Source organism: Balaenoptera ricei, chromosome 3 (genome assembly GCF_028023285.1).
Source record: "Balaenoptera ricei isolate mBalRic1 chromosome 3, mBalRic1.hap2, whole genome shotgun sequence".
Lineage (NCBI taxonomy): Eukaryota > Metazoa > Chordata > Mammalia > Artiodactyla > Balaenopteridae > Balaenoptera > Balaenoptera ricei.
Genome location: NC_082641.1, coordinates 164815462 through 164829166, shown reverse-complemented (window position 1 = coordinate 164829166; position 13705 = coordinate 164815462). Strand labels below are relative to the sequence as shown.

General features: G+C 40.2%; 1 protein-coding gene across 2 annotated transcripts in view; it reads right to left on the bottom strand.

Moving 5' to 3' along the window:
- Positions 1 to 231: 231 nt before the first annotated feature.
- The window catches only part of RNF130 (ring finger protein 130), a 101399-nt gene continuing 87925 nt past the window's right edge, over positions 232 to 13705 (bottom strand). Inside the window, exons 6-9 of one of the 2 annotated variants that reach the window (XM_059917891.1) lie at positions 12753 to 12849; positions 10811 to 11015; positions 7543 to 7636; positions 232 to 419 (exon numbers count right to left, since the gene is read on the bottom strand). In XM_059917891.1, coding sequence (XP_059773874.1) covers positions 404 to 419; positions 7543 to 7636; positions 10811 to 11015; positions 12753 to 12849 — 412 coding nt within the window. In that variant the 3' untranslated portion in view covers positions 232 to 403. The remainder of the gene's footprint in view (positions 420 to 7542; positions 7637 to 10810; positions 11016 to 12752; positions 12850 to 13705) is intronic. The other variant, XM_059917890.1, reaches the window with a different exon arrangement.

Here is a 13705-nt window from a genome sequence, read left to right as displayed (position 1 = left end):
CAGTTCAGGGCCCGAGGGGGCATCACCACACAGGATGTCCCCACACTTGGGTCCTATCTGGGCACAACAGGAGCCAATGTGAAAAGACCAAAAGAAACAGCATCACTGTTCCTCCCCTGGGGAGTATGAGCACGTTCTGTATCTGAAACACACACAAATGAAATTTGGGCATGTGATCTCCAAATCAGCCTTCCAAACACAAGTGGGTGAATAACACTCAACAACACAGTCTTTTAATTTTATTATTTATTTATTTTAATACAAAGCTTTGGCATTAGCAATTTTATGAAAAAATAAAATGTACTAAAAATAAATGCTTGTGTGGCATGATTGGTAAATGATGCACAAAAATAGGTTCTTTTTTCCTTCAAGGCAATCAGTCAGAAAGCATTCTTTTCCTTCTTCAAAACCATTCTACCCTATGGAATAAAAGGAAAAAAGAGAGGTCAAGAATTAGTTAACGGGTAGTTGTCAATGTTTTAAAATAACAGAGAAAGTAATCCTAACTGAATGGTGGCCTGGGGTTGTCCCCAAGTATTTCCCAGACCAATTTGGTAAAGCCAGTAAGTCACTAGCATTTTCGTGAACTCAGCAGCTGTAGATCTGAGGTCAAGTGGCTCAGTCACCTAAAAGTGTGTTAGTACTTCCAAAAGGAAGGCAGGGAAAAGTACAGGCTAACAGCATTTTGTTTAAAAATGCAGGGACAACTGTCGTACAATTTACAACTTTTCCTGGTTTGAACACATGTTCTAAATGCTGAGTGCCCTGAAATCTGTAGCTGCTGTCTTTACAATATGCTCCTGCTTTATACCTCAAACAAACATGTCCTTATTTATTTTGAAGTAAGATTTGAGGAGTACAGACTCCCAGGGATGTAAGGCTTTCTTACAGGAATTCCCCAGATTTTACGTGCGTGCGTGTGTGTATGTGTGTGTGTGTGTGTGTCCCTAAATCAGGTGCCTGAAGGTACCTGACATCTTTGGAAGTTTCCTGCATTACCCTCAGGCTAATGCTGCCCCCTCTGCAGCCTGGCACTGTGGGACTGCCCTAGTTCCTGAACCCTTATAGAGTCTGGTTCATTTCTAAGGTTCCCACGTCATATCTTCAATTCTGCTCTCTTTTTTCCCGGCAGAATTCCAGACCCATACTTCAAACCTCTTAATCTTTGGTCAACATACAACTCTCCAGCATCTCCTGTTTTATCTCCTCCCCATCATCCTGACTTTCTCCTTCAGCTCCGTATTTTCACCTAACCTAACTTCTTGCTTCCAGTCTCTACCATGAAGGCAACTTCTCAGCCATCAGCAATTTTCTTTTTGCTGAAAAGCCTTAGATATCACCTGCTGGTTACAAAAAACCAGTCCAAATTCTGTAGTCTGCCTACCGTCGCCACCACCTACAGCAGACACGTCAAACCACACAACTCGCTGAAACTGCTCTGCTTTTTCTCACCTTGTGCTTTAATTATGCCTGGCTTGGTTTCTAAGTCACCCCCTCCAGGAAGCCTTTTTCAACTCCCTCAGGGCAAAAGCGGCAGTTCCCCTGTGTCTGTGTGATACTCCTGTCATCTTGTGCTGGGTCCGCAGGCACTCCCTGGCTCCTCCGTCACTTCAACCAGCACCGCAGTGCACAGCACTGAGCAGTGCAGCCCCCTTCCCTTTCCCCAGGGTTCCTGCAGGGTCAGGCCTGGTGCCGCAAACACTGGGGAGATGGTGCCTAATGAATGAAAGGCTGGGTATGAAGGCCATTCACAGAAACTGCAAACAGGGCTCTACACTTGTTTACTGTGGTTCATATTTAAGACAACACATTGTTTTTATAACATTTCCTCTGAAAAACTGGATATAGGACTTTTAATGGACAAATAAAGATTTTTAAGCTTACTTTTTTTTGCTGCCTAAGAAATTATAAACAACTATGCAGCCAAACATTAAAGGCACTTCTGAAAAATGAAAGACTGACCACTGTCAAAGACAGGACAGAAGTCCAGTCAAAGCTTCTGCTGCTGTAATCTTTTTGTCACCATGTTTTTAGAAAACCAAATTTATCTTTTTCAACCGCATTATTTGGAGACCTTAAATGGCTCTCCGGAGTAGTCAAAGACAAGCAGTGTAAAGGAAAGAGTTGGAACCAGAAATACTGGGCTTGAATCCCATGCCCTTCTTCCTATGGCATTTCTTGGGGGTCACTCAGCCCCTCTGGGCCTCAGGTTACTCCTCTGTGTATATATCTCAGGCTCAGAGTGGCTAAAAGGAGAACTAAATACTAAGACAAAGAAGAGTATTCATGATCAAACTGGGGGCAAATCTTTGCTGGTATTGCTACAAAAAAGGCTGTCTCAGGAAAATAAACAATCAGAGATGTGTGCTAGCGTGAGCAAAAGTTTTTAGGTTGAAAACTAAAAATTCAAAATTCTTTAGATCAGTGTTTCTCAAACTGGAAGCTGTAACCTATTAATGGATCATAAAATCAATGCAGGAGTTCATGACCAACATTAACAACAACACAACAAAAAAGCACAGAGAAGAATAGATCAGAGAATACTGTATGTAGTAAGGAAAATGTGGAACTTCTGTTTCAGTTATACATGTGGGAGTACTGGGTCAAAATATAAAATGTATTTCTTACAGTAGGAGACGGTTAAAAAAAGTGTTTTAAAAACATTGCTTTTGGGCTTCCCTGGTGGCGCAGTGGTTAAGAATCCACCTGCCAATGCAGGGGACACGGGTTCAAGCCCTGGTCCGGGAAGATCCCACATGCAGCGGAGCAACTACGCCCGAGCGCTACAACTGCTGAGCATGCGCTCTAGAGCCCGCAAGCCACAACTACTGAAGCCCGCAAGCCTAGAGCCCGTGCTCCACAACAAGAGAAGCCACCGCAGTAAGAAGCCCGCACACCGCAACGAAGAGTAGCCCCCACTCACCACAACTAGAGAAAGCTGGCGTGCAGCAACAAAGACCCAACTTAGCCAAAAATAAATAAATAAGTTAAAAACAAACAAACAAAAAAAACATTGCTTTTGACCCTGAAGGTTCTAAAAGAGGCAGCCAGCAGAGACCCCAACCCCTCTCCTTGGGCTCTGATCTCTCCTAGGAAGGGACCATTTAGGACAGACAATTCAAGAGCAACTCTGAGAACTAGAAGGAGTCTTAGAACTTCTACCTGACTCAGGATCTGCCTCCAAACAGCTTCAGCCTTGTAACTTCTGTCTGAATAAGCAGGTCCCAGCAAGCTCATTAGCTTTCAACACAGCCCATGGCATGGATGGACAATTCTGACTGGCAGGAAGTTCTTTCTTACATGAAATGGAAATCTACCTCCCTGTAGATATCTCCAGAGCTACACAGTAAGTATCACCCTCTGTATGCACTGGTTAGTCACCACGGGACCATTATGAGTATTAAATGGGGCAATGTGGGTAGTAACAGAGCCCAAAACAGGAGTAAGTTCTTGGTAGGCATGCAATAAACAGTAGCTGTTCTCATCTTTGGCAGTCCTCCAAATACCTGGGGACACCTCTGACATCACCCCAGTCTCCTCTAAGGTAAGCATCCCTAAGATAGAAATGATTAAGTTTTCAGACTCTTTCATACTGAAATATGTCAACGTTCCTCTTAAAGAGTCCAAGCAAAACAATTCAGAAATATTGAGTAGAGAGTAAAATAGAAACATCAATTCCTTTGACCTGGCTTATAAATTTCTACCACTACACCTCAGAGGAGGAGAGCTCAAGAGGAACACTGGTGTGGACAACTGAAGCCCAACGACCTGCCACAGAGCTAGGGCTTCTTGGTCTTCAGTTATGCTACAGGATTTCATATTTGTTCCAGCTATTTCATCAAGTTAACTACATCAGATTCATTTCCTCCTCCTGAGACTGTTTTGAAACTTGAATGCCTGGGCTACAATCCTCTGAAAATCTCAGAACATGATTTCTATGCAACAGAATCCAGGAACTTAAGAAAGGGCTGTAGAGAATACGTAGCTGAACCTCCCATTTGACTCAAAATCTCTCCTATATCATCCACATATCTTACAACTTGTTCCTCCAATAAAAACAAACATTATTTTTCAAATAAATATTTACTTTTTTTATATTGAGGGAAAAATGGATTTATATAAATGTAAGCTGGTAAATGTTGGGATTTAACAAGGTTTACTTGAATAATGAAGTAGAGCAGAAAACCTCCTTTGGGCCAGAAGTTCAATAATGTTGCTTACTTCAGTACAACAAATGTTAGGGAAGCTAATATGTAAAAATATATTTAACTTACATTTATTTGTCTCTTTGACTACTATACTGTTTAAATTTGCAAAGTCTCAAAATTCACTAGATTTGTTTGTAGTCATGGTTGAGTACTTACATAAATAGTATTTCATCACGATAGAAGGGGGTGACCCCAGATACTTGGACTTTTCATTGATCTCTGAGTTAGGCCCTGAGTGAACACACAGAGCGTAGTGAGGGAGGTGGAGTGCTTTCACCCCTAGTGGAACAGCAACCCATGGAGGCCTGGACCTGCCTGGGTTCCGCAGCCCTGCCTTTATATATGGCCAGTACTGCTTCATCTTGCCCACAGGGTTTCACCAATGACTAGACTGGGTCAAGGTCTTATTGACATCACAATACAATCAGTGTAACACTGTCAGAAAAGTAAACTATAACAGTAGGTAGAAAGCATAAGGTGGAATTTACTACTAATTTCCAGACAAATCATTAAAATGTGAAAAGACAGAATCTATTTATACAGAAGACTATCTTACAAATGGATGAGGTTACCCAGAAAATTGAAACAGAGCAATTAAATTGAAAGGCAATCTCACTTTGATTGTAATTTTTTAGTAAAAGTGAAAAGGTAAGATAGATTTCAAAGACTTCATTAATGAAGAATAATTATAAATTTATTTGCTAAAATAAACTTTTCTCCGGAATTAAAATCACACAGGAATTTTTCATCAACATTTTTGGGACAGAGACATTGAGTAAGAGTGGCTATCTTTTTTTTTTTTTTTGGCTGCACTGCACGGCTTGTGGGATCTTAGTTCCCAGACCAAGGATCAAACCCAAGACCCTGGCAGTGGAAGTGCAGAGTGCTAATAACCATTGGACCACCAGGGAATTCCTGGCTATTATCTTTTTTTATCCCCTATAATTAAAAGGGTCTTTAAAAAGATTAAGTAATTACAGTTACAAAAAAAATCAACACATAAAAGTACAAGAGGAGAGTAAAACATCACCCAAAATTGTACTAAATTAAGATAATCACCATTAATATTTTGGTGACCATCCTTTCATGCATCCGTATGTGTGTATACACACACACACACACACACACACACACACACTCTCTCTCTCTCTCTCTCTCTCTCTCTCTCTCCCTCCCTCCCTCTCTCTCTCTCAATTTCTCTCTCTAAATGGAATCATGGAAATTGTCCTTCAGAGTGGTTTTGACTGAAGGCACAGAAATAATAGTCAAATGAACAATTGCAGCATCAACCCTCTACAAAGGCTAATGGGAGAAGGGATGGACTAAGACATGGATCTAAGATCTATGACTTAGATTCTGAGTCATGCAGGCATTTATGAGCAGAACTCTAACTTACAATAGGTAACATGTCTATTGAGCATTCTCTAAAATATCTGATACATGAACTGAGCACCTGGCTGATTCTGAGTGGCAGTAAGGTGACTACTAAATTACTTAATAATTCTCTAAAAGTGCCCAGTGTGCAGCTACTTGCTGTGATTGGTTTCCACTCTTTTGTGAAATTTTAAAGAAGTGGGCTTACATTATCATCTAGTTTATGGGTTGGTATGGGAGTAAGCAAGAGGTGACTGCAGGTGAAATAAATATGTCCCTCCAAATTGAGGTTTGAATCACAGGTACTCACGAGCTCTTATGATTCGGTATTCTACTTCATGGAAGAAAATTAATTTGCCAAAGGATAAAGGCAGATGGCCATCTTATTCATAGAACTTGGAAAGAATTGCAGAGGAATTGTTTTGGCTAACATTTATTGAGCACTTATTATGTACGAGGCACTGTGCTAAGCACTTTATATGCTAGTTCTCACAACAACCCTATGATGTACTCCTACCATTATTCTTGTTTTATGGATGACCAAAAGGAGCTTCAGATAAATATAACTGCCTAGGTCTCACAAGAAAAATATGGAGGAGCAGGGAGTTAAGTCCAGGTATGCCTGACTCCAGAATCTGGGCAATTAACATTGTGCTATGTTGAAGTAAAACTGCATCAGGTGGGCCCAACAGAAGCAGCTAGCTGTTGACCTGTTGGATGAGGCCGAGACTACTTATCTGAAGGTTGAAGAATGCCAACTGACATGACATCCTCCCAATATATAATATGTCAAGGATGCCAAAGGGTACTTCTTATAAGTATCTAGCCAAAAGATCAGGTTAGAGGTAATAAAATCATGTCATTGGAAGTGGAGGTTACTTGCCCATTGTTTCCACAGTTGGACTACGAGTATTTAATTAAATCAATTAAATGAGCTTGGTTGGTTGTTATTAATCCATTAAAATGCCAGGACATAACTGAATATAGAGAGCACAGGAATTCTACCAATTCAGGTTCAAATTTGGGCAGTGTCCCAGGGATGCTGTCATCTTGAATTAGTTTTCATAAATACTTCTTAAAAGAAAGGACTGAATAATATCCTACAGTAAATGCCAAAAATTTAAAGCAAAACAAATAAAGCCAATAAAACCTTTTCTTTATCTTACCCCCATGGAAAGCTACTCTTGGAAAACCATTGGATCAAAATGGACCTCAACTGTTACCCAGCCCAATTTTCCATCCTCTGAAAAACCTTTTACCGACAACAGCCCTGACAAGTAACACCCAGCTTCCTTCCGCCTGCATTCCTAGTCCTGCGCACTCCCTACCCCCACGGCAAACCATCTCACTGGTAAGTAGCCTTGCTGACAGATGTTCTTCTTTTTGCCAAGGTGAAAATTTGCCTTCCTGTAACCTACCCTTTGGTCCTCATTCTGTCCTATGGAAATATAGTTTATGTTTATTTTCTTTTTCTCCTGACAGTCTTTCTAATATTTGGAAGTCACAGGTCTTTCTGACTGCTTCTTTCTTGCAGGTTAAACATCCATGTTCCTTTGACCATAGGCCAGGGTGCCAGTACTCCACCAAAAGCTAAGTAGATAAGACTCCAGGTAAAGTCTGATGAGCACACAGCAAAGTGGGGCTAATCCTGTCTATGATTAGGACATGGGCATTCTCCACATACTACGACTGTATTGGTTCCCTTGGCATTTGTTCCATTGTTGATTTAGTCTAAGCTTGTGGCTAATGAAAGCCCTGAGATCTTTTCTAAAGTGAGCAGTTGTTGCTGAGCACGGTGAACTCCCAATCAGTGTTACTGTTCATGAAATAAACTATTTTGCTAGGTATGATCCCATCAGGATCAGTATGGTAGAAGGCAATTCTCATGATCTTTATGAAAATTACATATTTTCTTGGGATCATCTGGCACATGCAATCCAAGAAACAATTGGTTACTTACTCATTAGCATTCAAGCTAGCTGTGGCTCTGATGATCATGTAGCAGAGTGTGAGAGCACTGAGGAGGCCAAAACTGGCAATAATAAACCATTCTTCTGTTGACAAAGGAAAGGGAGGAAATCACTCTGGGGAGAAGGCTTATGTCAAATCGATGTCAACATTTCCCTCAAATGCAACGAAGCAGACGTCAACGGAGGTGTAAGCCAAGACTGGCCCAAAGAAGTGAAGCAGGAGGAGGTTTGCCAGAGAGCTACTAAGTGGAGAAGGTTAGTGGAAGTAGTGGTGAAAGCTGCAAGGGAGAAAGGAAAGCATGGCCCAAACATTTCTTCCAGTTAAAGTCCTGAGGTTTGTGAGAAGTGTGGCCACCAAAAAGTATGTCACTTCTGCATGGCTGTGTCCCTCATTCTCTTTTTTTTTTTTCCCCTCATTCTTAAAGAAAGGCTTAGAAACATGGAGCAGTGGTTCCCAAAGATCTCGTGGGTACTCCAAGCAGTCTGCAGGCTGGCCTTCCATGGCATTCACGTCTATATTCTTTTTGCTTATGAGTGGGTTTACTTATAGTCTTTATTTAAAAAGGACATCTTATTGGTGTCTCCTGCAAAGAAGAGAACTACCCTTCACAACCCCACCGCTGGGAAGCGGCACTGGCTGTTCTGGCTTTATTAAACAGAAGTAGAAAGGGTAGGTTATTCACAAGGTAGGTTATTTCAACTCTTGGCTCATCAAAGAGTTGAAAACCTCTGGTACACAGAACTCTAAAGGTTTTTATCTAGTTTCTCTCTAGATCCAGGAAATAGGTTAATATTTTCCCTTAACTTTTCAAACTCTGTATCATCAAGGTAACATTCCAAAAACAGTACTTACTGAGAACCACAAAAATAACCTGAGAACCAATCTGACTTCCTAAAAAGTCTTAACTATAAAATATTTCCTAAAATATACACAAACTAGGGCTGGTTTAACAACGTGTTACACAGTAAAGTTCCCTATACATCTGCAATAATGCAGAGAAGAAATTTATACTTGGAATGCCAAATGTTTATATGCGAAAGCTGTGTATAACATGGGAGTTTCTTAATCTGGTTTCCATGAATCCTACATCTATGCAAAACTGTGTGTGCCTAGGAATTTTTCTAGAAAAACGTTATTATACTTTCACTGAATTTTAAAGGTTGTGATCTTCAAAAGGTTAAGAAGAACTGTTCTTCAGGATTCCAGGATGCTGAGTTGTTCTATGAGCATTTCTCTGCCCACCTTGGTTTACATTATTAAAATGCACAGCAAACTCTTTCATTTTAGATAACAGTGCAGCCACTGCTTCTTGGAATACAAATTCCTCATCAATAGAGTGAATTTATAAGGTTTTTATTTAAGTCAAAATAAACATTTAAGAACCCATGCAAAATCCACCATTTTTACCCACATGTATTTTAAGTTAGAAAAAATATATACTGGCATTTAAAAAAAATTAAGAGATGGCTGATAATCAATTTCAAGAAGCTTAACATAGCATTCTTTATTTTTTTCTTCTTAGGCTTTTATACATGATAAGCAGACTAACTTTTAGAACTTCAATTACGTCTATGTTTCCAATTTTGAATATAGCATCCATACACGCATGGCATTTCAGTTACAAAAATTAGTAACCAAAAAGAAGTAAACACCGTCGTAATAATACCCGATGGGCCCAGAGGTATTTTAGCACCGACCTACTGCAGCTGGGGTCTCGGTCACCTCTGTTCTCCCCAGTGTGTAGTTAGCACAGTGCCTTGCAAACAGTGGATGCTGGTTGAATGCACTGTAGTTACTATGGCACTACAGAGCTTTGAGGTTAAAGCAGAGGTAGCTTTGGTCTAATTTAACCACATGAGTTTCATTTATTAACATGTACAAATTCTGCTAAAGGTGATTAATTTGATACATGAAGTAATATTTTTATCATCAAAACATAAGATTTTGAAAGGATATTTCTATATAAAATATAATGGGATCAGTACTTAATGTAGTAGTAGGTGCTCAATAAATGTCGATCAATGAAGGACCTACCAAAAACTCATTAGTAAACAGACAACTTTTGTCTCCTTTATTATTACTAGATCAATTTTTTAAAATCTAGCCCATAAAACCTAAATGTCAAAGCAGGACAACATGAAATGCTGTTAAAACAAACCATTCGTAAATGGTAAGAAATCAGTCAAATTGTATCAAAGAATAGCTTTACTTATTTTATAACTGAATGAAGTCTCCTTGAGTTTAGACAGACGAGAAAATAAAACTTGGGAAATCATTTTCTAACAATAATTTTTGGTTAGTTAAGATCACGTATACTTCAATTGAATAGACCACACAAGTCTTACTATTTAAGGGAAAACTCTTTTTAACAGCTCTATCCATTTTACTGACTCCCAGAGTTGAGAGGAGTCCCATTAGGGTTAGGGCTCGAAGCTATAGGTAAGCAACAGCATATACTGAAAAAGGCAGCACCAGAGTGGTGACGAGGAAGATGGGGTGAAAGGTTGTTAGATGAAAATAACACATAAAGAATGGATTGAAAACAGCTGGCTTGTTACGGGGTGAATGTCCACAAGGCCCACTCGCACGCCTGCCAGCCCACTCATACTTTGGCAAGGCCATCAAAACACTCAGAGCATTTTTTTTTTTCTTCTCGTCAACAGTTCAACAATCATGACGGTCATAATTAGCCCAGAGCATTTTTTAAAAGTAGATTACCTTTTGGCTTTTCTCACACTTCTTGTACAATTATACCAAAGAGGTAAGTGCTAAGACACCAAATTTCATAAAAGTATAAAATAAAGTGAGCAGCAGCTGGCCATCTCAACTGTTCCTGAAGTTGTGAATTTTTAGGTTCAAATTCTGGATTAGTTTTTTACTAGGTTGCCTGCAGCCTAGGTGCTAGAGACCACTGGTGCTCACAGTTACACGACACACCTGAGATGCTGCTGACGTCCTACCTCACATCCCTGCCTGCAATGCAATCGTTTCAAAACAGGCTTATAAACAGCTATTAAGACAAACCTCTGATCAACTACTCATCAAATGGCAACTATTCCTATTAACTACACACAAGTACACAAGCTTCTTATTATAAAGGAAGTTTCGTTATTCCAAATATCTGTTTTAACAAAAGTAACCATTACTTTCTCAGTTACAGACTAAGTCACTGGCCCTCGTGATTGCCTCAACTCTCCACCACACGTCAAATACCAGCAGCAAATCTGTCCTGTGCCCTGGGCACAGGGCCCACTTACTTGTTACTGCGATGTTGATCTCTCCTGTTCTAGGAGTGAGATCCCCATCCTGAGGAAGAGGCGAGATCCCCGAAGTTCGAAGTGGCTCGAGGCCAAGGGAGTTGTCACTGGCGAGGTCACCTAGGGCTGATCTTCGGTTAACTGCTTGGGTTCTGGTGAGCCTTTCCATATCAAATGCTACGTTATCAGTACATGGCAAATTTGGCTGCAAAATATTTCCAGATTAAAAGTACTTGTAAGATTAACAAATCCTTTTATACAATTCTAAATGTTTGACATGCTGTTGCAAAGACTTTACCAAGTTTTTTCCAGGTGATTTCCTCTCATTTCTCTCCCCATCTACACCTTCCACTCTCATCCAAGAATTTTTATTTAAAAGGAACAGACGATTTCTTCCCCAAAATGGTACTAAGGAAAGCCAAAATCCATTGCAGAACCGAGAAAATTGAATACTTCATCTTTACAAAGTGACAACCTTTTGTGGACATGGCTCACAGGCAGAGGGATTCATTATTATAAAGCTGACAAACAGCACAGTTATCACTTTGGCTCGTATGTTAATACAGGTAACATAAAATATCCTTTCACCCTATTAACTTCTCTGTAATACCCCCACCTATCTGCTAGTCAGTTTTTAAATATCTTCTATCTTTAAACATAAGTAAAGCACACAACCAAGAGCAGATCAACATTGAAAAGACTTTTGAACTCTAAGAAAACTATGTTTCAAAACCTAAGCATTGGGACTTCCCTGGGGGTGCCGTGGTTAAGACTCTGCGCTCCCAATGCAGGGGGCCTGGGTTCGATCCCTGGTCAGGGAACTAGATCCCACATGCATGTCGCAACTAAGAGTTCGCATGCCACAACTAAGGAGCCCGCCTGCCACAACTAAGACCCAGTGTAACCAACAAACAAAAACAAAAACAAAAAAAACCTAAGCATCTAATGCTGAAGGAGAGGTACAGAGCTGCTGTGGGGTCAAAGCCTACTAACTAAAAAGTGGATATGAAAGGCCAGGGATGCTGCTAGACAGTCTCAAGGACGGCCCTCACCAGAAGGAATTACCTAGGCCAGTGTCAGTGGTGAAGAGGTGAAGAAACTACAACACCACTGATGTGATCTCTGGAGATGGAGGATAAATGGGGCATCACTACCTAACTAGATAACATATTTCAAATAGGACTACTTAGATCTGTAAAGCTAAAACAAGGAATTCATCTGTTGGCTCAAAATAAACTTTCTTCTCTATATGGAGATTATTCATTCACTCTTTTTTGAGACCAGAAAGTATTTCACTTTCCTCTAAAAAGCAATAATCCTGAACATATACTTCTCTTAAGGAAGGAACTGCAGGAAGTCTCCAAGGTCCTCAGTTAGTCAGTCCTGACTCTCCTGGCCAGGGCTGAAGTGCCCTATGTGGCCGGCACCCAACCAAAACCCCTGCCCAGCTGTCAAAGGTCTGCCCAGGGCTGGCACTGCCCACCTTCACTGACTGCAATTACCAACGCCCAGGAGAGCAAAGCCAAATTCAAGAGGAAGGAACATAAGTGATGACATAGTTTTATATCATGCTGAATGCAGAAAAAATTACTATTGGACCAGAGTTAAAAGTCTACATTCTATTCCTTAAATAAAAAATATTGGAATAGAGGAAAATCATGTTCTTCTCTCTACCTCAGTTCTTCATCACACACCCACCACCCAACAGAAGAAGCAGGCTGTAAAGTGGACTAGCACAGTTCTTCATCTGCTCTTCCAGAAGTTTCCTGAGGTGGGCTGGACTTTAAGTAACGTAGGAAAAAAGGCAGTGTTGGACTAACAGGGTTATCTGGCAGAGAAAGCCAGTGTTTTCTTGTGAGACTTTTAACCATCCGCTTGTGCTATGTTATGTTATGCTTAGAGATAATACTACACAAAAGTATTAACAAAATAGGAAACATACCACAATTCCCAGGGCCTTCAAAATATTAAGTTTGCACATAGGACAGGTACAATGTTCACTAAGCCAGGGATCCACGCAGGATTTGTGGAAAACATGCCTATAAAAAAATGGAGAATTATATCACAAATTATATACTGAAAAACTCCTAGGCGAAAATGTAAAGAAATGGAATTTTTAGTTAGTCTGTTTGGTACCAAGAGACAAATATTGGGGATGTATTAAAACTGAGCTGGCAGAAAATATCCTGAATCCAATCTTGTATGTTGATAGCACCGTATAATGAGAACTGATACGTAGTATTTGGCTGTTTGGTGTTTTTACTCCACCAAATTCCAAAAAAGATTTGAGGAAAAGTAGGAAATTTATTAACAATGAAGATAATGAATTATACGTTATAAATCAGTTGTTTTCAATAGTATCTAAAGTAGAAATAGAATTTCAAGAAGATATTAACCAGAAGTTAAATGAAGAGTTCTCTATATAATTAGTTTCATGGACCTCTGTTTAAATATATCATTTAAAAAATTATTTAAAAAGACTTCTAAGCAACCCAGGTTAAATGTTTGTAAAGTTACAAACATTGGGTGGTTCGAACTATGTTTAGGGATGCACTGTGCTTGAGGACCAGATAACATTTAGTAGCAGTTTCCAGCTGAGATGTTGAAGGGAGAGAGAGGATGGGCGATTTTCTCTCTTATTCCAGAGAGTAGAAAGTCACATCCTTGTGACTGGAAATCAATCATGGACGGTTTTGCATTCTTGAAAAAGATGCCTGTGTCCTTTGGAAAGGAGAAAAGATGGTGAGGGAGCCGTTGACATCATTTCTCAAGCTCAAGTACCTCTCCGTGGTAGCTCTGAGAACCTGAAACGAGGCCACACGGAAGCCCCCGAGTCCTGGCCAAGCAGGGGCAAGGGCAGGTGCCAGGACAGATGTTCCAGGCACCTTTGGAAGC